At 43.5% G+C, this 26702-nt stretch overlaps 2 protein-coding genes across 3 annotated transcripts; both read right to left on the bottom strand.

The window, feature by feature from the left end:
• Nucleotides 1-701: 701 nt before the first annotated feature.
• On the bottom strand, nt 702-18984 carry podn (podocan). Its single transcript, XM_062452514.1, has 12 exons — nt 18825-18984; nt 17642-17753; nt 17151-17477; nt 16705-16798; nt 16126-16190; nt 14908-15017; nt 14554-14710; nt 14341-14456; nt 13788-14001; nt 13252-13695; nt 12804-12952; nt 702-1474 (listed from the first exon to the last, which is right to left on the bottom strand). Exons 3-12 carry the CDS (start codon nt 17433-17435, stop codon nt 1309-1311), a joined length of 1800 nt encoding a protein of 599 aa, XP_062308498.1. The 5' UTR covers nt 17436-17477; nt 17642-17753; nt 18825-18984; the 3' UTR covers nt 702-1308.
• Nucleotides 18985-22152: 3168 nt separating this feature from the next.
• scp2b (sterol carrier protein 2b) lies at nt 22153-26019 on the bottom strand. 2 transcript variants are annotated; one of them, XM_062452710.1, is made up of 5 exons: nt 25860-26019; nt 25381-25480; nt 24899-25031; nt 24575-24654; nt 22153-22926 (listed from the first exon to the last, which is right to left on the bottom strand). In XM_062452710.1, exons 1-5 carry the CDS (start codon nt 25880-25882, stop codon nt 22831-22833), a joined length of 432 nt encoding a protein of 143 aa, XP_062308694.1. In that variant the 5' UTR covers nt 25883-26019; the 3' UTR covers nt 22153-22830. The 2 variants fall into 2 exon arrangements, with proteins under 2 accessions (XP_062308694.1, XP_062308695.1); XM_062452711.1 differs by having other exon boundaries at nt 24899-25028.
• Nucleotides 26020-26702: the final 683 nt, after the last annotated feature.

Below are 26702 nucleotides of genomic sequence, written 5' to 3'. Positions count from 1 at the left end.
CTCTGTTCTGAGAATTTGTTTTTTTGCGTCAGTTGACATGCCTGGCCTCCTAATTGCAGCTATGTTTATTTTGGGCATTTTCATGCTTCCTTGGACAATTACAAGTGTGACAGGAAAGACGGGGAAGAGAGAGTGGAAGGGAAAACATACAGCAAAGGACACAGGCTAGGTTTGAACCCAGGCTGCTACATTAAGGCCTCAGCCTACATGGTATGCGCTCTTATCTGGTGTGCCATCAGGGAGCCCCCCCGAGATTATTTTTTTAATCAACAGATGGAGTACTTGAATATCTGTGGTTTGAAAATGACTCACTGGGAATAAAATTGATACTTCTATTCTTCCTACCCCTCTTCTGACCATCTGCAGAATTTGCTAAATGTTTTGTAAGATTAAATCTAACACTGCATTCATGAATAAAAAAAACTAGTTTAATGTTACTTGGTGACTGTTTCTGACTGGGAGTCAGATGGCTGAGCGGTGAGGGAATCGGGCTAGTAATCCGAAGGTTGCCAGTTCGATTCCCGGTCATGCAAACTGACGTTGTGTCCTTGGGCAAGGCACTTCACCCTATTTGCCTCGGGGGAATGTCCCTGTACTTACTGTAAGTCGCTCTGGATAAGAGCGTCTGCTAAATGACTAAATGTAAATGTTTCAGTACACCAAATGAACCTCAGTTTGTGTGAAGGATTTTGATTGCGCAATACTTTTATAAATAATTTATTGCAGAAAGCCTTGACAATTTATGCAGACTAATACATAGACATCCATGGTATTTATAAAAATGAGAGGAGTATAAAATAATTTCTGTGAAAATGTAGGGTAAAAGTATTTTAGAAAATATTTGCAATCTTAAATTTTGTAAAACAAGACATAAGGAAAAAATTCAAAATAGGCTAAACTAAACAGGTACACACTATATGACTATCCTAATGGCTTCAAGTACAGTAGCATAATGGCATAGCAATGGTAATAATCACATCACACACTCAAATGAAATTGAGTCAGAATATAAACACATTTTGATTGTGTCAAACTTTGAAAGAACTGATTTAGATGCAAACCATGGTGATCGCTGACATGTTGACTGTTTACTTACAGACATTAACACAGAGTGCATCGTTTTTAATCAAACGAAAATTTCCTTAAACCTGACAGAAAGAGGAGGAATATTATATGCAGTAGCAGGTCATTGCACTGAAAAGCAAAGTCTGAAACAACAATTAATCTGGTATCCTGCACCAGAAAGATATACACATGCCATTCACCACCACCTCCGTTTTCTCCATCCTTTTCTAACAGAATTCAGCTTTAAGTCTCCTCCTCAATCTCCTCCTCCATTTCCGCCTCTTCCTCCACCTCTTCCTCATGTCCAAAGGAGCGTTCAGTGCTGGACGGGCCCAAGTCCAGAACCTGCAGGTTGGTTAGGTGGGAGAAAGAGCTTTCCTTCACTGAGTTCACTGACAGACGATTGGACCTGAGAAGAGACAAGACCAGAGGTTCCAAAGGTCAACTGTTTGTCAGGGACCACATCACAGCTGGTTCATTTACTCAACACATTTGTTGTAATTTTCTATAAAAGCATCAACTAACTTATCAATATGTTAAATGTATCAGTCCACCACAGCATCTTAAATCACACCATCACACATGAAATCGGGGTTTTTATTTTCCAGTGAGAACACAGCCATCAACAGGGCAGTGTTTTTGATGGATGAAATCATAGTGTCTTAAGTCTATCCACAAGTCCACTCTTTCTCTGTGAAAAGATCAATATGGCCAATCTGTTGGTCATGTTCGTGTGAAACTATTGACCCTTATGGTCCTTCATTTCATCATGGAGATGTAACAAATTACTTTTACTTTAGATTATGGGGGTTAAACTAAATAATTATGCTTGCTGCGATTAACTGATTCACACTCACACACTTCCCATGATCAATCAATGACAGTTGGTCACACAAACGGGCAGTAACAGTCACACACAAACGAACACAGCACAGACACGCACACACACCCACACCCCATGCAAACACACACAAATCCCCCCTCCCCCCAATGAAGCAAGCATTCCAGATGCTCTAAATTGGCTCAAGCTACATGCTCCCAGCTGTGGAGGGATTTGGTCGAAAAACAACATTTCCAAATGATGTGGCAGCAGCTGCTAAGCGCAGCATGAAAAGTTTGACAGCCTGGACAGGGTCAGGGCCTGTAAATACAACCGATAAACTGACAGCATGGGGTCAGGCTGACCAACCCAAAAGACCAACCCTGCCACACAAGGCCTTAAGTCCCTTCAGTGGTTTGCCACAAACTGGCCCAAAACCACTATGGACTGTTGTTCAAATCGTTCCTTCCCCAGCAAAGACAATTAGCATAATTGGATGTGACATTGGGGCTGTTACAAAACAGAATTCAATTAATCAAGTTGCAAACCCAATTACTGACTTAATCTTGTACCAGTAAAATAACCAAGAGACCACACACAATAAAAAAGGAGGGATATCCCAGATGTGTTCCTAAAAAGTCACCAGGCGATTCCTTCTCGTGGGGTTCTCAGCAAACACAAGTAAACAGTACTGTTGTGAATTTCTTACACTACGGAGACTGTGTAGGTTGCAGTGTGTGTGTGGTTATGGCTAAGTTAGTGACGTATGCTAATGAACGCCTTGTGTTTTCTTTTGTTGATTACGGTATATGGTTGCCTGTACAGAAGTCAGAGACGATGTAAGTTTGTACACTTTATGTTTAGCTATTGTTTGTGCGCAGATCAAGCTATTCCTGACTTGTTTCAGCCTGCAACGAGTACTGAATGTTAGCCGTTTTACCCGGCGATGCGAAGCTGCAAGTTAATCTATTTGCTAGCTTGCTAACTTTCCACTGTAGCTACATCACACATGTTCCTAGCTAACGTGTGATACGTTTGTTGTGGCGCTAATCGTTACTGTGCTAGAGAGGATGTTTATTTCACTTGCACAGTGTGATAATTGTACAATTTCCGTATTTGATAATAAGGGATTAATAACCTACTGTTTAATATCCGATAATAATAGTTATAACAGCTGTGACATTAATTTACCTTTTTGGGTTTATTTCAGAAACTTAATTCATTTATCCAACAATGTACAGCTTGTGACTGCCTATAGTGCACCATCTTATCACAGAGTAAAAAGTTTGAACTCCACCTGGTGACTGGTGCTCTCTGATAGGAGCCCTGAAGTGGCTAATACACATTATCCAGCATTCACAGGGTTAAAATCCCAACGTTTTTCGAGACGGATATATTGGCTACTTCAGAAGATGTCATCAGAGGAAGAATCATCACTGCTCTCCCAACCCGATCCCAGGAAGAGACCATCCAGGCAATATCACACCCCCAAGTATTTGGAAGATTATGTCCTTGACAGCCACCACCGACCGCCCTTTCCTCCCACCATCCCGAGAGAGAGCCAGAGGGGCAGAAAGGAGCAGCAGCGAATGGTAGCCAGGCAGAAATAACCTCCAACCTGAGTAGGTACACAGCCACACACAAATCCCAAGCTGCAGATTTTCTGAGTATGGATTCATTAAGGAACCTAGTTGAGTCCCTCTCCGGGAAGGAAAGGCAAGAGGCTGCTGAAATCGCTCAACTTACCAGCAAACTAGCGAAGTATGAGGTACGACAGCGTTGACGCCAGGACTTCATGGAGCGTATTACATCAAACTTAAGAGAGGAAGAAGTAGGTGAGACTCCTCCAAACATGAAGAGCGCAGAACACTCACCAACCCCACCTCCCACAGTGACTCGTCACAACATAAATCCAGTCTATTCACCCTCACCTGGGCAGACAAACCTGTCCCATACAGAGACACAGAGTGAGAGGCAGGCCGCCCATGAGAAATCCCTGGAGCCAGTGGTTAGGACAAAGACGATACATCAGGTTCCAGGTGAAGAGGCAGAAGAATGGAGGTGGTCAAACCGGAAGGTCAAACACACAGTCCTCCATCCCTTCATTCTGTAATATTGGATTCCGACCCATTCATCCAGCACCAGGGGGGCTCCCTCTTTTCACCAATCTCCTCTGGCACAATAACTCCGCTACCCGTCAAGCAGCAGCACCCCGCCAGTCCAGGACCTGTACCGCCACAGCCCACTAAACCGTCCTATCCCTATGCTGCCTGACCAGTCTGCCCCGTCTCCAGTGCAACGGCAGTTACCTGTTTCAGATCCTTTATGTCTGCAGGCTAACCTGCCTCAAGGCTGTCAGACTGTGCTACAACCGCAGCCGCGACAACAGGCCGGCCCTGTTTCAGCGGCCTACATTCCCGCCCACTATCCTCCTACATATCCGTTAACCTCATTGCATCAAACCCTTACCTCTGCTCCACTAGTGCATGGCTCAGTGCCAGTGGTCCCTTCTCAGCTGCTCTGAGCCCAGACTGTAGCTCCGACTGGCTTTGGCACGCCACCTCCCTCATTGTATGGTGCACCGAAACCCACTCTTCCAGATTTCTCATCCGACAGCGAGAAATTCACCAATCTGAAACTGGCGTTGGATAACCTCCTCAAACCCCACCTGGGACTGACAGAGAAATACAAGTACCATGTACTGCTGGAACATCTTAAACTCCCAGAGGCTCAGATAATAGGTCAGTCTTGCCGCCACCATCCATACCCGTACTCAGCCTCTATGCAGGCTCTACAGCTGCAGTATGGCCAACCACACCAGCTAGCTCAGAGTGAAATAGCGGCGATCCTTACATCACCTGAGGTGAAAGCGAACGATGTCCGTAGCTTCCAGAGCTTCTCACTACAGGTTCACCTCCTAGTCAGCATGCTGCTTTCACTTGAGGGACCCCAAGGTATCGAGCTTAACTGCTGCTCACACGTAGACGTCTACTCATCAAGCTACCGAAATATCTCCAGGATGGATTTATTGACTCCCTACAGATACAGGGGAAGCTCAACTCTGCAAGCCTGAACCCCTGCAATCTGCAGGACTTTGCTGGATGGCTCCATTCCAAGGCCCAACAGCAGCGGCTGTCCAGCGGGTTACTACAACGCTACCAACAAGAGAAGCCCCCAAGAAATTATAGGGAGAATGCTCCAGCCAAGACCAGGAATCAAAGTGCGACCATCTACCATGGTGCAAAACCAGTAAAGCCCAAGGTATCCGGATTCCCTATGCAGTCTAAACCCAAGAAGCCATTCAAGGTGCACTGTCTTTTTTGTAACAGCAATGAGCACTATATTACTCGCTGCAACAGCATTAAAGAGCAACCTACAAAGGAACTGATCGGATGGATAACTGGAGGGAAGCGCTGCTGGAAATGTGCTTGTTCCCATCCACCTGAGACATGCAACCTCAAGAAACCCTGCAGTGACGGTGGTGGCATTCATCTTCAAGTCCTCCATGGTGTGGCCCAACATGGGTCAATCAACCCTCCATCTGGCACCTCTGACAGTCGGATCTATCTGACACCCTCCATCCCGTCAGGCCGAGTGCTTCTGAAAGTCGTGCCAGTCCTACGACATAACAACTCCATATCAATGGAAACCTTTGCAGTTCTGGATGACGGGGCTCAGCGGACCATGATCCTACCAACTGCTGTACAGCAGCTCCAGTTACCTGGCGTGCGGGAGAGCCTTGCCCTCCGTACTGTACGACCTGACATTACTCACCTCAGTGGATCCAGGGTTACCTTTGAGATTTCCCCCAAAGATAATCCAGGGAAGCGCTATAAGGTCCAGGGAGCCTTCACCGCTTCAGGCCTGGACTTGGTGGAGCAGAACTACCCAGTCCAGAGTCTCCAGAGACGGCACGCTCATCTGCGGAAGATTCCACTTCACCCCTTCCACAATGCACAACCTCTAGTGCTAATAGGGTCAGATCACGTTCAACTTATCACTGCCATTGAGCCGGTGCCCCAAGGGGCCAAAGGCGGCCCCATAACCATCCACACCGCCCTCGGGTGGGCTCTACAAGTTGCTGAGGGGTTTGACCCAAACCAAACCTCGGAGCCTCAGTACCTCTGCCTTTCTGTAGCCAGTCCGAAACGTCGAGAGATTATGGCAGCTTGATGTCCTCCCTTATCGAAGCGAGAAGGTGGTTACCCGCTTCAGAGAGGATCAGGAGGCTATACGTCTTCTTGAGGACAGAACTCAGCGGGTCGACGTCGGTGGAGTTCAACGTTATGTTACTCCTCTTCCACGCATGTCAGGTGCACCCAAGCTGAAAGGTTCCATCCAGTCGGTCACAGCTAACTTGAGGAGCACAGAAAAGACTCAAGAAAGACCCAGAGCTGTCTATTCAGCAGAGATTGCCAAGCTTGCCCAAGCAGGATACGTGACTAAGCTACAGTCTGAGGAGGTAAATCAATCAGAAGAGTCTTGGTACCATCCTCTTCACTTGGTCCACCACAACACCAAACCAAGACGGGTCTTCAACTGCTCATTCCAATACCAGGGAATGTCGCTAAATGAGCAACTGCTGCCGGGGCCCACCTTGGACCCATCCCTGCTAGGAATCTTCCTGCAATTCCGACAGCACAAGGTTGCTATCAGTGGGGATATCCGGGGGAATGTTTCAACAGGTCCGTCTGCGGCCTGAGGATAAATCCCTTTTCAGATTCGTCTGGAGAGACCTGCGTAGCGAGGACCCACCTGATGTGTATGAATGGCATGCTGTGCCATTTTCGCTTTGCAGATGCACGCTCGTCACTACCAGGACACCGTCAGTGGCTTCTACGTGGACAACTGCCTCGAGAGCCTTCCCAACATACCTGCCGCCAAGGATCGAGTGGACCAACTACGCAGCCTACTGGCAGAGGGAGGGTTTGAGCTACGGCAGTCGACCAGTAACCGAACAGAGGTAGTAGCTCATCTACCTACAGAGGCAAGGTCAGTCGTTACAGACCAATGGCTAGTTCAGAACAGAACCGACACACTGGAACCTGCTCTAGGCCTCAGGTGGAACTGTGCAGAAGACACTCTTAGTTATCATCACCGGCCCATGGAGCTTTCAGCACTGACAATGAGAAAGGTCTGACAGGTTTTAGCCAGTCAGTATGATCCTCTGGGGTTTATGGTGCCATTTACCACATGGGCTAAGGTGTTCATTCAGCAGCTATGGTCAAAGAGAAGAGGGATGATCCTGACTTGCCTCTGGATCTCCGAAATGCGCCTGGGAGCGCCTGAGAGTCTGAGCTAGGGCACCTCAGTACAATATCCATTTCGCACTGCTACTTACCTGCTCCTGATTATGGTGCAAATCTGGAGTATGACCGGTGTTGCCACAGTTACTTTGAAAAAGTAACTTAGTTACGTTACAGTTACTTGATTTTAAAAGTAACTTAGTTACTTTACAAGTTACTTGATTTTAAAAGTAACTAAGTTAGATTACAAGTTACTTTATTAGTTACATTCAACAGCTGCCGACAACGACCCCGCCGCCTCAACATAAAAATAGGTGCATTCGACTTCATGCAGCGCCGCCGGTGCTGCATGAAGTTGAACGCACCTATTGACAGCCGTCTCTATAAGTTTGACTGTGCAGTGCTGCGACTCCAAATGTTTCTTCAAATTTGACGTCGTGTTTTTGTAGCTTGATAGCACTTTGTCGCCACCAGCACAGAGTGTACAACGAACCTTGATATTTCCATCTTTAGCTGACAAATACTCAAAATAGTGATTGTATTTCCAACTCGAAAATGCGCATCTCTCTCTCTCCTGCTACATTGTTGTTTGTGTCGCTGAGTGGTAGGTCTATGTATATATACACGTGACGTGACCCTCATGCTGAAAACGTGACTTAATTGTCGCATAGGCTTAACTCCCAGAGACGCAAGAAGAAATCAAATGTATATTTTACTATTAATGACAAAATAGTAACGCACAGGGACTTGGATAAGTAACTTAAATCTGATTACTGGTTTGGAAATAGTAACGCGTTAGATTACTCGTTACTTTACCGGCATTACTGACTATGAACTCCGGACAGCCGATTGTTCATTAAGATGCAGAGTCTTTACTGCTAAGAGAGTGCCAAGCCCAACTTTCCCTGAAGAGGTTGTTGTTCTCCAGGCGCAGGAACCTGTGTCCTCCCACATTCGGCTATCTTGCCTTCCTGAGTGGGATCCTACACTCAGGATTGTTTGGGTCGGAGGGAGACTACAGAAGGCCAACTTGGAAGAGATCCATCCTATTGTACTGGATCCACGTCACCCAACCCACGAAGCTCCTCATTAAGGAGTTTGATGAACGGCTGTTACACCCAGGAGTGGAGCGAGTGTATGCATAGCTCCGGAGGCAGTATTGGATTCTGCGAGTACGTCAGGCTATCAAGCACCACCAGCTCACCTGTCCAGCCTGTCAGCCATGGAGAGCCCAGTCTAAAGTCCCGCAGATGGCATATTTACCACCGGAACCCCTCAGACTCAAGAGGTGTTGAATAAAAGGCTTTGGGCCGTACTTGGTCAAGATTGGCAGGAGGAACGAGAAGTGCTGGGGTGTCCTTTTTAAATGTCTCACCACTCGCGCCGTCCACATTGAACTCAATGGACTCGGATGCCTTCCTGCTCGCCTTACGTAGATTCATTGCCAGAAGAGGTTGACCAAAGGAGATATTATCGGACTGTGGCACAAACTTCCGTGGGGCAAATTGGGAACTTCAGGTAGCCTTTGAGGCTCTGGAGCCACAACCAAAACCGCAGTTTGCAGAATACTAAATCCTCTTCAAGTTTAACCCGCCGGGAGAACCCCACTTCGGTGGTGTGTGGGAGAGGGAGGTTCGTTCGATAAAAAATGCCCTGCAGGTGGCAGTCGGGAGCCAGGTTGTCTCCGAAGACGTATTGTACACGGTTTTAGTTGAGGAACAAGGAATTCTGAACTCTAAACCGCTAGGCTACGCCTGAGCAGATGTTGCCGATCCCGGCCCCATCACTCCAAACATCCTCCTCATGGGGCGGCGGGATACATCTTTACCTCAAGCTGTTTACGCCCCAGCTGTCATGGGAAGGCGGACGTGGCGCCACAGCTAGAACCTTGCGGATCAATTCTGGGTCCATTTCACAAGGAATTACCTGGCCACTCTCCAAACTCGACAGAAGTGGCAGAAATCTCTAGGAAACATGAGCGTGGACTCCATCATCCTGATAGTGGATCCACAGTTCCCCAGAGCTCAGTGGCCCATTGGTAGGGTAATAAAGACTGTGACAAGTCAAGACGGATGTATCAGATCAGCAGAGGTACTAGTCAAGGGTAAATTCTATACAAGACCAGTCGCACGTCTGATCCAGCTCCCCGCTCTCAAGGATGACACCCAGGACCTTGAGAAATTCCCTTGATTGTACATTTTCTACTCAAATGTGGGGGCGGCTGTTGTGAATTCCTCACACTACGGAGACTGTGTAGGTTGCAGTGTGTGTGGTTACGGCTAAAGGCCGCAATATGCTTCTCCGACTCTGTTTACGGATGGGCGGGCTTACGGATACGGACGGATATGGACGGATAGACTGCGTTTATGGTTCTCCGTAGGCTGTGGATGCTGAAAACAATTCACTGCCAGAAGAGTAAGTGGCGCAATGGTTTTTTGTAAGTCGTCGTCGAGTGTTTATTTACCTAGGTTATCGAGAAGTCGGAGGAAATTTACAAATTAGCCGTTTCATCAATAAAATACGCACATTTTCAGCAACTACACTGACCATTTCTCGTCACATTTTAATTCAGATGCTGATTTACATGTACTGTTTAGCTGAAATATGAATTGTAAAAACTTACAGCAATGGCGGTCAAAGGATTCTGTTTGTCCTGTTTATCACGGCAACCCCGCCCCTGACGCAAGCGGTTCTTAATACTGACCAATCACAGCCAAGGGGGTATCCGTAACTATCCTAAATTACGACAGATAGTTAGAAAATTCAGGAGGTGCACGTCGAGGTCTCCGGGGCTCTCCGAGGGCTCTCGGAGAGCTCGGAGAGGGGGCGTTCCCCGTAGAGGAGGGCGTTCCCATGTGTCCGTTTTTTTGGAAAACGGAGAAGCATATAGACAAGTTTATGAGCCGTTTCCGCTCTACTTCCTAAACTCCTCCCTTCGATGCAATTCACTTCCGTTCTGGCGGGTTGGGTTTGTTTTGCTAGCTAGCTCCGTTGTGCCGACAAAGCACTGATATCGCAGTGACAAAGAGGATATACAATTTACAACATGAAGAAAAGTGGTTCGGGAACGACGTGTGCGGTAGTTGGTTGCAAACACTCGAGAAAGCACCTGAACGAGTGGTTAGATAGAGTGCTACGACCACCAGTTTTAAAACCTAGAATCGCCTCTAGCCTGTTACAGTTATACTACAGTAGTATGCTTATTGTTTGTAGGCTATTCACATTTTGTTGGTGTTCCTTTGTCCTATTGTTGCAGTGGATTTAATAATTATACATTGATATGTGGATATAATAATTCAAACCTTTCAAAGTGCCAATACACACATCTGTAAAAGCCCGGCATGAGGTGTGTAGCCAACCGGTGCTTGTTTAAAGCAGTCATAACCGGGTTCATAGGAAGAATAGATAGATAAGTAGGCACTTCAGGCAGTGACAAGCCACTTAAATAAGGATAACAGTGTACTGCCTGTCTTGTCCTTCTGAAGTTGTTAAATTGAATAGGCTGAACATCAACATGTAACATCAATAGCCTAGAAATTCCAAACGAATTAGCTTTCAATGTTATATATGTATACCTAGGCTACTTGGACCGTGTCCTGGCAATAAATAAAGAACATTATGCTACATGTTTTGCCAGGATAACTGGCAAGACCATTGAATGTTCATGATGTTCGTGTGTTTATTCCTTTGACTGGGTACAACAACGTGATCAGTCAACCGACTATAAATGTTTTTAATGTTGGGCTACGAATTTATAGAACAACTTCTGTCTGATACATGTGGCATCCTTTAGCCAAATAATTAGCCTACATTTTGCTGAGAGATTGAAGAGCTAGACAACAAATGTTCTAATGAATCACCGACTAAAGTCATCTTCTGACATTGCCTTTGCTCCATGTTAAAAGCTACAAAATGATGGACTGGCAAAAGCTTTATAACTAAATCTACTCTAAAATGTGCTTAAAAGTATGGCGACGACGTTGGCAACTTATCCAGTAGTAAATGTCAAACGACAAGTATGTCAAAGTAGTAGAACCGTGATCCCAAGCTAGCATCAACATCGCTGTGTTTACACCGGCAGACGCTTTGCAAACCACTTCCGGCGGAAATTAAATGCATTTGTGTAGAGTTATGGCGGCCCCCTGGGATTTGGCGCGTAAACTTGTCTATATCGGCCTTAAATTAGTGACGTAAGGTAATGACGTAAGTTCCACGAGAACGCCTTGTGTTTTCTTTTCATTACGGCGGTTGCCTGTACAGAAGTCAGAGACGGTGTAAGTTTGTACTCTTTATGTTTAGCTATTGTTGCAGCAGATCAAGCTATTCCTGAGTTGTTTCAGCCAGCAACGAGTACTGAATGTTAGGCGTTTTATCCAGCAATGCGAAACTGCGAGTTAATCTGTATTTTCTAGCTTGCTAACTTTCCACTGTACATCACACATGTTCCTAGCTAGCGTGTGATAGTTTGTTGGGGCTCTAATTGTTACTGTGCTAGAGAGGATGTTTATTTTACTTGCACAGTGTGATAATTGTACACTTTATTTACGTATTTGTTAATAAGTGATTAATAACCTACTGTTTAATATCATACCTATTAATATGTTATTATCCGATAATAACAGTTATAACTGCTGTGACATCAATGCACATTTTTGGGTTTATTTCAGAAACTTCATTCATTTATCCAACGTACATTCATTTATCCAATGTACAGCTTGTGACTGCCTATAGTGAACCATCTTATCACTGAGTAAAAAGTTGAACTCCACCTGGTCACTCGTGCTCTCTGATAGGAGCCCTGAAACGGCTAATACACATTATCCAGCATTCACAGGGTTAAAATCCCAACAAGTACCTTGTCTACAATCTTCATATGACCCTGTGGAGACAGCACTTTGGAGAGTTCAGAGATATTTCAGGAAAAAGAAACAGATGGACAGTTTGCAGGGCTGAAACTGTGTTTTCTGTTTTCCTCACAAAGCTGGCAAAACGGCTGCATCATCTTTCCTTTCTCTCCTTTGCATGTTACATAATACTCTCCTGAACCAAGTGTGTGGGCCAAATGGAAAAAATATATACTTACATAAGGCTGAGAAAACTATCAACCAAACATACATAAAAGCTGTGTGTATGAACAAGGACCCACTGGACAAGCGATATGTCATACAGCTGGCATGAATGAAAAGGACTTCCTTACATATATTCTCTGGGGATGAATAGAGTAGTGAATCGAGCTATAGACAGAGCCAATATCTCATTTTGAAATGAGAAAATTCTAGCAAACCGCCCAAAGTGAATGAAAAATATCAGGAGTTCAGTAGAAGCCAATTTAATGTTATAATAACAAGCTGTAGTTATTGCCACTTTGTCTGTCAAATGTATGTTGGCTTCGTGAGTGTGTTTTACATTTACATTTAGTCATTTAGCAGACGCTCTTATCCAGAGCGACTTACAGTAAGTACAGGGACATTCCCCCGAGGCAAGTAAGGTGAAGTGCCTTGCCCAAGGACACAACGTCAGTTGGCATGACCGGGAATCGAACTGGCAACCTTCGGATTACCCGATTCCCTCACCGCTCAGCCACCTGACTCGTTTTAGTGTCTGCATACTGGACATCTGTGATGTCTATCTCTCAGCTTGGGGGGTTTCTCTCATTTATTCTTTCTTCTCACCGTAGGAAGATGGCTTTGATGTTGGGCGTGCCTTCGAAAGCTGTGACGGGTATGTTGCTTATGCGGTTACTCTGCAGGTGAAGGTACTCTAAAGACTCAGGCAGGTCCGAGGGGATGTGAGAAAGCTGGTTACTCGACAGGTCCAGTATCTGCAAGAACAGACAGCTTTATCAAACGGAAAAATGTCCTCCCCAATGGTTCTGTACACAGTCCATCAAACAAAGTGTTCTGAGAAGAAGAAGCTGCTGTGAGGATCAGAGAGTTGCTTTGTATGCTGCTAGTGTTGAAAAATAATCCCCTCAGCTTTCTCTCCGCTAAAATATTACCGGAAGGTCACAGGTCATCCTCTCCCTCTCTCTCTCTCTCTCTCGCTCTCTCTCTCTCACCCTTTCTCCCTCCCTTCCTGTCTCCTACCCTCTCTCTCACCCTCCCCCATTTCCACTCTCACCTTCAGTGCACTCAGCTCCAGCCAGGCTCCCTGGTAGATGGAGTTGAGCTTCAGCTCGTTGTTGCTGAGGTTGATCTCCCTCAGCTTGGGCATGCTGGTCAGCGCCCCTTCCGGTATGGAGGTCAGCTGGTTGTCCTTGACCCGGAGGACGTGGAGGCTGCGCGGCATGCCCACGGGCAGCGCCTGGAGCCCGTTCCCGGACAGGTCCAGGGTCTCCAGCAGGCGTAGCTTCCTGAAGGCCTCGCGGTGCACCTTTGAGCTGGTCAGACGGTTGTAGCTGAGGTTGAGCTCCGTCAGGGTGTACAGCGCAATCAGGTCGTTGCGGCCGATCTCCGAGATGCTGTTGTGGAGCAACATGAGGGTCTTGGCCCGTCGGGGCAGGCCTCGGGGAACGCGCTCCAGCAGGTTATTGTACATGTGGAGGGTGTGGAGTTTCTTCAGGCCCTGCAATGCACATAGATTCGATAAACTAAGACTCAGCGATGGCACAAGGCTGTTTAACACGGTGAGTGAAGGAGAGAGGCAAGTTACTGTACGTGGAAGGCGGCCGGGTCTATGGAGCGTGACCGGAGTTTGTTGTTGTGGAGCAGGAGGTACTCTAGGTTCCGGATGGGGCTGAGCGTGTCCCTGGGGATGCTGTGGATGGAGTTCTTCTCCAGGTGGAGCAACACCAAACTGCGGGGTAGGCCCTTGGGGACGACACTCAGGTTGTTGTTTGACAGGTCCAGGCACTCCAGGCTGCTCAGCTGACTAGAAGAGGAAGGAAAGAAGAAGTCTTCCTTTCATCAATAAATTATCTTTTCTCCTCTTTCCCCCTGATATCGTCATTTCCACCTCCACCCAGTTGTTTACCCAGGAAGGATAGAAGAATACTCTTATAGAGAAAATTCAGACTCTCTCCCAATGACTAATTGTGGATGTTCTGTGGTGGTTTTATATGCTAAATGTGTTCTATCATCAGAATCGAAAATAAACTGTAATTTCGGTTGCAAACCTAGAAGTGTTTTTATAAAGTTACATAAAGGCAACCTTGCCCAGATCAGCATCATCCTGTGAGGAGGGCTGACATGGCCTGATGTCCTTCCCTACCTGAAAGTCTCATTGTCCATACCGTCGTTGCTCAAAAGGTTGTCCTGTAAATATAGCTCTCTGAGGTGGGACAGGTTGTCAAAAGCCCCGGGTGGAATTTTCTCCAGTTTGTTACTCTGTACACAAAAGACCATGAGGTAAAACATTTAAACATAAAAAAAAAAAGATGAGTCATAGATTGATCTGAACTTTTGATATCAGACTGCTCTGCACCTTCAGATGAAAGCGATGGAGGGCAGATGGCAGGTTCCGGGGTACGTAACGCAGGAAGTTGCTGGACATAATGAGGATCTCCAGGCCGTCGGAACTATTGAACATGTGTTCTGGCAGACCTGCATCCGTCAGCTTGTTGTTATGGAGATAGACAGACCTGTAGAGAGGTTTGGACAGGGATCAGGGGTTGAGGAACAGAAATAAGAAATGTGTGATTAGCGTTCTTTTGTTTTATCTTTGCACATGAAGCCATTTAAGATGAGATTTCCAGAATTCATGCACCTGCATGGGCAGCCCCAACGTTCACACACACACAGACATGCACAAAAATGCACATACAGAAAAACAACCTACTTCAGTCTTGGTTTCTGGCCAAATGTATATGGATATATCTTTGTCAGTTGATTAGCAGCAAAATCTGCGCTGATCAAGGAAGTAGGAAGATGTTTTGGTGCTGAGCTGAGCTACAAGTAAAAACAAAACAGGGAAAACGTTAAGTTTACCATTATTTTTTTTTTACCTGCCACTGCTACAAAGGTAATTGGCCGGTATCTATGCCAAACTCTGATGAAGTATATTGCCGTTTTTAATTGAGATTTAGAACACAGACGAAAAATCACCAAATCGAATGGGAAACGTTCATTTCATTTCAGAAATGTTTCCACCGCATTCTCTGAGAGGGAGTTACACTCTTGACATATGGCAGGTTACGTTGCTCTTTCATCCCAAAACCGGGTTGTCCAAGCCCATCTAAGTCACTCCTTTTGAACACACCATGTATTGTGCAAACTGAATATAGAAATAGGAGGAAGAGCTCGTGGTGAGATTAAACTTCAGTGTTCGTCCGGGTTTAGTGAGCTCTCTTTTTCAAACATGGTTTATGGATTAAAGCAACATGGGTGTCTTTGAGGCTTAGTGAGCACTTAAAAATCCCCATTCTTTCTGTAGCTCCCTTGCCTATTCATCCCTGTTAAGTCACTGATAAATCTGTCCGTCCTACCTCCCTCTCTGTCCTTCCCTCTTCTGTTCACTCTCTAACACGCACACACACACACACACACAGAGAAACACAAACAAACATGTACACGACGCACACACACACTCACATGCACACACGTACACAAATACACATGCACACACAAGTACAGACAGTTACTCAGTAACTCTCCAAAAAGGCCTGTGCGCCAGAAACATGTTAAATCTGACCAGCTGGCACTAACACACTGGAAGTGATTACAAGCATAAGCTGGCACACACTGTGTAAGGAAGAGAATAGAGATCGCTGAATTCACGTCTCCCCAATGCCACAGACATAAAAGACTGGCACACAGTGGGCACATCAGGACAGAATACAATTGAATTGAATAGACTTCTTGTCACTACACAAAGAGAAATGTGCAAGGCATCCAAACATTTATTAATTAAGACGGAACTAAAACGGAAATGTTATGTTGCAAGGACTGCTAAAGGTTTATACATTGTCACTGTAGATAGAAAACAAAAGAAGAAAAAGGTTTTACAGAAGCAAGGACAATGATCATTCTCATCTGGAAAGTTTTGTGTGTGACTCACCTTGTTATTTGCCAAGTATAAGTAAGTCAGCTGACTTAGAACTTCAAACCCTTCATCTTCAAGGCCTGAAAAGATTGTATGCGTAACCTTAACATATTTTAATAAAAAAGTGGAAAAATTTTACTCGTAGAAGTCAGCTTTCAAATATAAAACTAAAAGAAGCATATGTTTTATAATCACAAGACGAAAAAAAGGGACTGATTTCGTTTTAATTAAGTAAACTGTCCTGCAAGTATCAGTGACTAGATGAGGAGCATGGGAAATTAATCTTTGTAATTAAAAAAGAAACCGAGTGGATCAAGAGACGTCTAGTCTCAGATTATTAAATAGCCCACCACTGTGCAGCTAGATGGCTCCAAATCAGGAGTTGTCTAACACTGCAGGGGCCCAGAAACAGTGTTCACTTCAAAGAGAAAACTTTCAGATACTCTGTGTCTGCAGTATATTGCGGTGTTAGGGCCTTCTTTTCTTTCTTTGTTTCTCTCTCTTTATCAACTACATTTTATCCAATTGAGCGAGCATGAGAAAACAAATGTTGCCAAAGCAACAGGGAGATATGGATATATTTTTCTTTCTCACCGTGCGTGGTGAGGCGGTTGTTCTGTAAGTTGAGCGTCTCCAGGTGGTGCAGAGAGGAGAGATGCTCAATGGTTATCTCCTCGATACGATTGTTCTGGAAGCAGAAAATAAACACCTTTAAAACAGCACACTTGTTCACAATCGTCATCATCAATTAAGGCTTTTCCATTTTACTCGAGGATCTGGAAAATTGAGTTTACTCAAACAGTCAAAGCCACTGTCAGAGCAGTTGTTTTTCCAATGTACTGACAAAAGGGATATCTGATAGTGCCTGTTAGAGCTAGGCACTTCCAACCTGGCTCGACTGTTACACACTTTTTGTATGTCCCTTTGGATAAAAGCATCAACTAAATGAATCGAATTTATTGAACTCAATTGACAGTGTATCCCTTTTGTATTGACTAAAAGTGGGATCGGTTAGAAATGGGAGGTTTGCATAGGTCTACCTGGAGGGAAAGATGGCGAGTGTTTTCTGACAGCTCGCTGGGGAACTCAGTGAGGTCGACCCCAGCACAATCCACTGCCCCCTCTTCTGTGCAGCTGCACTCTGGAGGACAGACCAGAGACTCCATCTTGGCCCTAACAGTAGCCGTCTCCTCAGTGAGCTCTTCCTCCTCCTCCTCTTCCTCTTCCTGTTCTTCTGGCTCCAGAGGGGCCTGGCATTGCACCAGCGCCCAGGTTAGGAGCAGCACACCCAGGGCCCGCAGGAGAGAAAGTCTGGGGAACGACATGGCACTTGGCTGGAACTCCAGCTGAGCCACAAATGCTCAATACTGAAAGAAGCATGGAAAAAGAGCGCAAGTAATGGATTCATTAAAAACCATTCAGTAAAAACCTTTCTTTCTAAAAAAACCTTTCACAAAACGGAATAAATATGGTGTATAACTAATGGCTGTTGAGATAGGAAGTAAACACAACAGGACCAGTAAGAACTCACATCTTCTGGACGCTTGGTCTCTGATCCTATGCAGATGGACAAAGACAAGTTGAGAGTTCCCTGCTGTGCCAGGATCTCCACTGCCCTGCTTTCCTCCCAGTGCCCTCACCACCTGCGAAGACCGAAGTGCCCAATAGAAATGTAAATCAGTAAGAGATCATTCTCATTACGGTATGGTGTCATGGCATCATCACCAGTATCAGTTGTTTTCTCAGTTAGGGACCCACAGCTCTGGAATGTTCTTCCACTCCACATAAGAATAGTGTTGTGCTGTGTTATTTTTAACATTTGAATGCTTTACCTTTTAATTATTGTGCAGCCCTTTGGTTACATCTGGTTGTTTTAAAATGTGCTATAGAAATGAATGTGACCTGAACTGACTATGTTCTGGTCCTCGATCTACAAGTTCCCAAATCAAGCTTGGACCATGAGGTCTAATGGACATGATTACGTTGCATACCAGCCGGTGAATCAGTCAAAAGGTTACTTTATAACAATGTTTTGGTAAGGACAGGGAAAAGCTCTTTAGTCATCTTCTCCAGTGCTGATGGACATAATCCAAACAGGCACTCGGCTGGCTGACCATTAAAATCCACCTTTCTCTCAAAGCAATTTAATGCTCTTCTCAGCTCTCCTCTCAACATTGACCAAAAGGCAATCTAGACCCCCACACACACACAAAATGAATAGGACAAATGTGTGTTTCCCAAGAAGGAACCCAAACAAACACACACATCTGTGCAGCGAAGTACAACACCCTCAAATTGATAAACACACAAAAAGCAGTACAGCACAGTCAAAAAGCCATACTCTCATGCTCAAATCTTCAATTCACCATCACTCCACAGCAATGTAATCATCAAGAAATGTTTGACCAATTCCAATCATGATTTACTTGAGTAAAGATATCCATTATGTATGCACCATCATGTATGCTCATCCACAGCAATAGCAGTCCAGCTGTGCTCCTTCACAGCTCCCACAACTTACTTCTAAGATACTATTCAAGTAAAGTGGCAAGCTCACCAACAGCACAGAACATTTGAGAGTATTGGAGCACTGATTCTGACATTGAAAGTACTATTCCATTTCAGTATTATCTAAGAACATCATAAAAGCACCAATCACATGAAAAATAGAAAGTTTGAATTGTTTTCACAAATATCGATATAATATTCTTTACCCTTTGTGATCAATTTTTTCTGAGAGGCAGAGCAGTGTTAAGTCCAGTCCAACCATACATAATCCCATCGGAAGGGAGAAGGAGAGACAAGTCACCACCACTCCAGATACCCTCCAGATGTGAGGGAAAGTGGGAGTGAGGGAGGGAAAGTTCCAAAAAAGAAAGTGACAGAGTAGAGAAGGGAGAGAGAGAAATAGCAGGGAAGACAGAAGTGAGAGAGAGAGGAAAGGGAGTGAGGGAAACCGTATTCTGAAAGAGAGCCAAAAGCCCAAATTCTTCAGTTTTTTTCCCCCTTCTCTTTATTTGCGACAGGTTTTTCAGTCCTAAAGTGGAGATATACTGATTTGTAACAAAAATCTTAAATTAAGTATGCTTTCGAGAAATAAAACAAATTACATTACATGGAATCTGCTTTTAACCATCTACAAGGAATGTCAGTAACCACCAGCCAAGATTGGAAATACAACTGCTTGTTTGACATGTTTGAATCAAAAACCCAAATATGTTCTTCATAACTCCATTTTGCATCAACTGTGGATAATATTTAATTTATCACTGGTAACTCAGTACCAGAAAGTTCATTCCATGCAGAAGTTTTTAATGCAGCTCCATGCTTGCTTCACAAAAGCTAAGCATCTAAGCTTCAGCTAAAATGTAGATTAGGTTATTAGGGATGATATCTCTGTTGATCTTGAAAAGACATGATGAGATTTCAGGAATATTGAAGAGACAGGATATCCAAGCTTGCCAAAAAGGGGTGACAGGATATGATCCAATGGCTAACATATTTCTGAAGGTCATTCTCTATATACATCCCATCAGATGTTTTGTTTGCACAACTGCTTTGAGCAAATGTCTTGGTCTTGCAGATTAAATTAATTCCCCTTTCAGCATATTAGATGTTCTCAGCTGTCAGAGTCTGTTTGCCTGGAGACCACATTGGAGACCACATCGCACTCACTGTTGTTTTGTCAAGTAATGAACTTGAGTAGGATCAATTCCCTTTAAATTGGACCACAGTCGTAGTTATAAGTAATCATTTCAAACAGTATGACAGTCTAAACATTTTCTCGAGCACAAAACATCCTTCCTTTGAATTGCAAATTGTTTATTCATCACCACCTCACTGGCCCGCTGAAGACTAGCAATAACACTCAAGCAAATTACTCCAGTGAACTGGTAAGTACTCCCTGTGCTCTGCTTGATTAAATCAAATTCCTGTGCCATTGCCAGTATTTCATGTCTACATACTGGCGCTGTTATTTGTATTTCCTGATTAGACATCATATCAAAAATACAGATAGAAGTATTTCCACAAACAACCACTATGGGTAGAAAATGAAGAGAAACTCATGTAAGATTTGTGGATGAAGTGCAGTCTCCTGTGTACGACAGAGGGGGATTGGAGGATCATGAAGGGGAATCGAAACACATCTGTCTGCTGGGCTGCAGTGTCTGAGCTGATGAGTTATGAATACTTCTATTTTAGAATTCAAGACACAGACAAAAATATCTACTGCTCTTTGTAGTTGTCTGCGTGACCAAAATTGCATGTCCGTCTATGGTGCACTGCTCTCTTGAGTTACCCTGGGATGACTAATGGACTAATCTTTGGGATGAAAAAACAAATAAAAGTATTGAAATGTAAATATAGCTTTAAGCACACATATTTAGTAGTCACAATTCTCACAAATCTCCTCAAAATACAGTTGTGCATGTGTACTACAAAGTCATATAGTTTAGAGCGTGCAAATTCTTCTGACTTGGAAGGTTTTTGGCAAGAAATTAAATCACCTGGGGTTTGAGTAAATTACAAAAGACATTTACACCCATTCTGGGACGAAGGGAGGCCCCTCGTTTGTGTGTAACAAGCCAAATTCATGAACAGCCACAGTTGTTATGTTTGGGTTGCACATGTGAAATAACAATACTGAATACCAGAAAAATAAGATAAAAATGTAACAATGTTTACTGACTAATCAAGTAAATGGACAACACTCCCCCACCCCCACTGTTACTCCACTCCCACAATAGTTTTTCTTCTGTACACAATCCACTGATCATTAAAACCACTCCAACTTATACAACTTGCCATTCAAATTCAAAAGATTTTGTACATTTGCATAACATTAATGCATGTGTGTGGGCACAAATAATATTACAAGCAATTACTACATCAAATGATTATTTCTGTAAATTGCAGTAACTGTGAATAAATTAGTCATGTATGCCTTTCCATCTGGATATAAATAGTTTGAGTACTTAATGTTTGGACTGCATGGCTTTTTGGAATTATAATCAAAATAGTACAATAAGGTACACATCTAGGGTTGTGCAGAGTTACAAATGGAGATATTTTCAAAAAGCCTTGTCATGACAAATAAAACAGCATTTTCCACCCAAATTGAACACATGCTATGAACACAACTTCTAGGCAGTACAAGTTGTGAGTCTTGAAAAGCTTTAGTCTCCAGAGTTGGAGCCAGAGGAGAATAGGAGGCCAGCCAGCCTTGCAGTGGAATCTGGGTCAAAGCTCGTTAACAGATTTGTGTTTTAGCCATACACTTACTAGCTTGCCATTTACAAAGGAAAAACTACAGCGTGGCAGTGTGAAAGCTTACTGGAAAGATGCAAATAATGTAATAAAGATATGCCCACAATGGGAACATTTTGTGTTCCTACAACTACTATTAACACAGGCTCCAACATATTGGAAACATTAAAATATGCTGTTTTCATTTATTATGGAATTCTTTGTTACAGTATACTGAATCAAGGAGAGTCTGTCGTGCCTTCACCAGAGCTGCAACCAAGCACCCTGGACTCTGGAAGGAAACGCACGCTCATCCTGACAGACCTCCATTTCCTGTGAACACGCCACCAACATTCCCACAAACAAATCTGCAGGTCAGGTGTGGACAATGTGGTCAATGTTCCCTCGTCCTCAACATTAGACATAAATCAACTATCATAACAGCATCATAAATGTCAAGATATTTAGCCCGGAAAATGAGGTCAGCGCAACATATCGGTGTTGTTGTAGTCCAGTTTTTAATAGATAACCTTAGCCAGGGGACGAGGGAGCAGGATGAATGAGAGCATTGTTGAGGGGACAACAGGTGCCAGCACATCTTTGACTACTCGTGTTATGCTCTCTGTTTGGATTTTCATGTTGGAATTATTATATTATTATATTTGTGACCTAGTGGATACTAGAGTATCAACAAGAAAGGTGACAGCAAGGGGATAGCCTTCTGTACCTGTTAAGAGACAAGAGAACATAGAGAGTGGTCACTCTCTTTTAGAGTCATCGCTCATTGAGATACAGCAGGAGAAAATACTGTTTATTCAGTAACAAGTCACGTTTTGTTTACAAAAGACTGACATGGCAGATATTGGAGTCACAGTGACCCACATCCAGTTATCCATTAAGTCCCATTATCAAGAGTATGCAATACAAACGTGTCTAAAGGTGATACAGTCCTTATGCAACAACACACAAAAGATGAGAGGCACTTGACTCACAGACAGAAAGTGAAAAACTACTCCACACAACTTTGACCAGATTTATACAGCTTTTGGGGAGGGATATTTCCATTAGCAAAGAATGTTTGCAGAGTAGCTCAACGAAAGAGGGAGGTATTGGACGACATAATTGTGTTAGAAAGATGATTGGTTCATAAACATGAAAATCAGAGTGCCCACCTCTACAAGGTCTCAACTAACACTGTCAGAAAATAGTCGTTGGGAGGAAAAACTGTGTTTCTGTCCATCCATACTCCTTTCCCCGACAGACAGGGCTTGTTTTCTCCTATCAACAAGGTAGAACAAACAAGGATGGTTGAACAAACAACCACCTACTGCATTCAGTAGGTGGATGTTACCCTTAGGCACTGGTCTGGACAACGGTTGTTATTGAACTACTTAGGCTAGATCTGAGATGTATAACGTTAATCCTAAATCAATGCCTGGAGTCAAGCTTTGCCCATTTTCCACTACTGCTCCTTCACAGCTTGGCTTTGCCTGGCTGCAGTTGCAGGCTCTGGAGCTTCATGGCCATACCCATGTTCCCTGTGATCTTCAACTTCCCCTGGAAAAAAGCCTGCAAAGAGAAAAACAATTTTGTTGGGTGTTTAAACATACACAATCTTCTTTTCTAAACGTCTGTGTAATCCAAAATGATCCACGCGTTCAACATATGCATGGACACAATATCTGATCCAGACTGAAGTAGGCCTATGTGTGGCTGGTGTAGAGTTAAAAACAAAAGAGATTAACTAGACTCAGGGAAAGTGGGGCAGCTGCGACAGCAACAAGGGCTTATGGGAAGGCAGGACACAGAGCAAGGAACACCGTGTTGGAACAAATAAGCGTATGTGGAAAAACATTGGAAATAGTTCAACCAAATGAAGAAAAAAAAAAAAGTATCTTCTATGGCCAAAACACTCCACCGATGATACACTGCTCTACTGCATTCTGGGAAAGAAATGTGTTCAGTAGAATTTTCTGAAATGAAGCCTCATTCAGAAAGTTCACTGCTCCTCGAGTTAGATTGATGTAATACTTTTTTAACAATGGATGTCAAAAGGAGGTGAAGTGCTACATTAGGCCGTGAAGCTAGAATGAATGGCAAAAATGCATCCAATTCTCCCACTTGTTGTTTTCAACAGTGAGCACCTCTTCTATTCATCTCCACAATTTGGCACAAATATTTTTACCTCAGACTACTAATAAGAAATACTGAGGGGGGCCACGGAGGACGGAATACACCTCTTAACTAACAAAAAGGACTGTCGGCCCAAACATTACAGTTAGCCTGTTTACGCCAACCGGCTATCATGAGGCTAATAGTAGGAATGCTCAAATTAACTAATTTGGATGTTAGTCTGATAAGATTCAAATGTATATTGTGATGCAGCTGAAGCCAGCATAAATTCTGCAAAGGCACTGGAATAGTCTCGAAAGATCTGGTTCCTTCTACTACACTTCCAGTGAGTGAAAAGCAACAGCTAAATATTACAATATTGGAGTGGCCCTTAAGTGTAAATATATTTCACTTTGATAACTAATTCTGGGGAGTAATTCCCCCTTCTCTACTTAGGAGAGTAGTATCTTCAGTGTTTCCCCTACCATTATATTAAGGGGGCGCCCCGCCCCCCCAATGGAACCCCCCGCCCTCCCTGGAAGGTCAAGTAAATAAAATAATAATAATTAATGTTTTTTTTTTTTATAGTGCCAGATCACAAAATAAGTCATTTAAGGTAGTCAGGTGGCTGAGCGGTGAGGGAATCGGGCTAGTAATCCGAAGGTTGCCAGTTCGATTCCCGGCCGTGCAAACCGACGTTGTGTCCTTGGGCAAGGCACTTCACCCTACTTGCCTCGGGGGAATGTCCCTGTACTTACTGTAAGTCGCTCTGGATAAGAGCGTCTGCTAAATGACTAAATGTAAATGTAAGGTTACCTTTCCTATAAAACAGGTCTATAGCTTGCTCTTTTATTAAACAAACTAAATGGCCTAATGTTATTTATCTTAATAACACGACGGCATGTCAGAAATGTGTTTCCCCTAGCTGTAAACCTAGGGGAAACACTGATCTTGCTTACACATAAATACAGGGGCAACATAAAAACTGTAGTGAACAGTCAGTGAAAATACTTGATCAAGAATGTAACACAGCAAACACATAGAACTGTCAGACAAAGATTCTACAAGGACGAAATAAAGAGACACACCAAGGCTAAATACTCACTGTTTGTGGGTTCATCTTCCCCGTCATCAGAGCCAACAGATCAGCATCTGACATTGCAATTGTGCAGTCTGCTTTTTTTGCTGAGTGAGGGAGGAAACAACGAAAACGGCAGCTCATAATTCTGTTTTAATCAGTTAAGGTCCATAATTTAGTATTTTCATTTTACAAGGACATAGAAAATGATACATAACAGACGACAAGAAGCAAATTGTGTATTTTTGTCACAAGATGGTTAACTGTTTCAATTTTTATGTAAATGTGGCCTTTCCAATATCCATTGTTGAGTTGTAAGCACATACTGGTAACTACATTTGTAGTTCTCACCTGTGTCATTGTGGACACAGCCTTTGCCATTTTTCACATCAACAAACCACACAGCCTCCTCCCCATTTGGTCCACCCTTCACCTTGAAAGCGAAAACTCCTCCGATCTTTTTCACAAACTGCTCCCCATCCTGCTTGTAAAACCATAGACAAAAGGAATCTTAATTAGTATATTAGGGATATTTCTTTGGATGACTGTCTGTAAATGCACTCCACTGGACCACGAGAGTCAAGATATGCATCTATATCTACATCTGTAATCTGATGGGACAGCTACTTGTATGGACTGAATGTGTAGGAGCACATTTTATCAGATTGAATCTGAAAGTTCAAATATGTGTTTTAGATGTTAACTGATCTAAATAACTTCCTAAAGTGACTGAAAAATCATGAATAAACATAATATACTGATATTAAAGGACCTCGGTAAAGAATCCTTTAGTAAATTGAATGCCTGTATTATTTTCATTATAATGACATCACCTCCTGAAGCTTTTTGTTTATCTCCTGGAACACGGCATTAGCCTTGAAGCCTTCCAGGCCACTGCTCGAGCTAGTGTAAACAGCCTGGATTATCTTGTGGCTGGGGAAAGATACAAACAATGGCAACAACCACATCAACTTGTGTTATATCATAAACTAATTTTAGAAAGTTATTTTGATCCACAATTTGTAGATCTCTGTACTTTGTAACTAGCTGAATGCGTGGTATGAGTAACCTACACCACCAATTTGGTAACATCATTGCATGACATTCACTTTAGTTCATTAATTTGGTAGCTACTTGCTAGTTTGATGTATACCGTTTCGAACAGGTCTGATAATTTGATTATTTAAAAGGCTTTATATCGTCGCTGTTGCAATGGACACCGGTTTCTTCCTTTTTGGACCATTGAATGATATGAACAATGCAAGTCAAACTAGAGAATACATCATAAAATCTACACATTTGTTAACCTCACCTTACAGCCTGTGGATCTCGCATTTTGTTTAAATTTGAGGTAACAATACTCTACAGACGAAGGTGGAGCGTGCACATATGTTATGATTTTCTGCTGTGAAATGATTACGAAAAGTACTTCCTAGTTCGTGACGTTTGACAGACCATACGTGTCGATGAACGAATCGAATCCGTTCAGCCTCAGCATGACGTTTCCGAACGGTAGCTTTTTCTATGGCTCTGCCCAATTATTAAAAGCAATCATTAATTTAACGTCTGTTATTTCTTGTATGGATCCAAATAAAAATGTCATTGTTAACTAGGATGAGCTGTGGTCTTAGAAATCACCTTCAATAGACCAAAATGCGATTTCGAGTCTTCCTATTTTAATTGGAGGCTATTATATTTTTTGAATTCACGAGAAAGAAGTCTATAGGCCTCTGCAGCAAAAGTGTTATAGACAATTTAGCCTAATCATAGGTGAACTGGTGCTGTGTGCTCGTCGGGATTGTGTTTCAAGTCTGGTCATATTTAAAAGCATAGCCATCTTTGACCTTAGTTAATTCATAAACGACTTTAAAGTAGAAATAAACTAAAAGTTTTATGTTTAAACTGAGACGCGCCAACTCAGAGCAGTTGGAACTCGGAATATCTGAGTTTGAATTTCAAACACCCATTGATGCTGACTTTTTTTAGCCTATGGTCTGCACCTCTGTCATTTGTCAACTGTTTCTGGAGGAGCTGGGATCCCTCGCCGAATTGCCCCTTGGTTTCTTCCATTTATTCTCAATGAGTTTTCCTAGTGTCTTCCTTGAGGGTTTAGGTTTACTGAGGGGCAGTTCTATATGGGTGCATGGGAAGCCCT

Source organism: Osmerus eperlanus, chromosome 26 (genome assembly GCF_963692335.1).
Source record: "Osmerus eperlanus chromosome 26, fOsmEpe2.1, whole genome shotgun sequence".
NCBI classification, from domain to species: domain Eukaryota; kingdom Metazoa; phylum Chordata; class Actinopteri; order Osmeriformes; family Osmeridae; genus Osmerus; species Osmerus eperlanus.
This window is presented reverse-complemented; position numbering and strand designations above follow the sequence as displayed.

Excerpts from the sequence above, each read along its gene's own strand:
- podn (XM_062452514.1), bottom strand. The coding sequence starts at position 17,435 with ATGTCGTTCCCCAGACTTTCTCTCCTGCGGGCCCTGGGTGTGCTGCTC. Across the intron at positions 16,799-17,150 it reads CTCGCCATCTTTCCCTCCAG|AACAATCGTATCGAGGAGAT; the intron begins GTAGACCTATGC and ends TTCTGCTTCCAG. Across the intron at positions 16,191-16,704 it reads CAACCGCCTCACCACGCACG|GCCTTGAAGATGAAGGGTTT; the intron begins GTGAGAAAGAAA and ends CAATCTTTTCAG.
- scp2b (XM_062452710.1), bottom strand. The coding sequence starts at position 25,882 with ATGCGAGATCCACAGGCTGTAAG. Across the intron at positions 25,032-25,380 it reads TAAACAAAAAGCTTCAGGAG|CAGGATGGGGAGCAGTTTGT; the intron begins GTGATGTCATTA and ends TGGTTTTACAAG. Across the intron at positions 24,655-24,898 it reads CTGTGTCCACAATGACACAG|CAAAAAAAGCAGACTGCACA; the intron begins GTGAGAACTACA and ends TCCCTCACTCAG.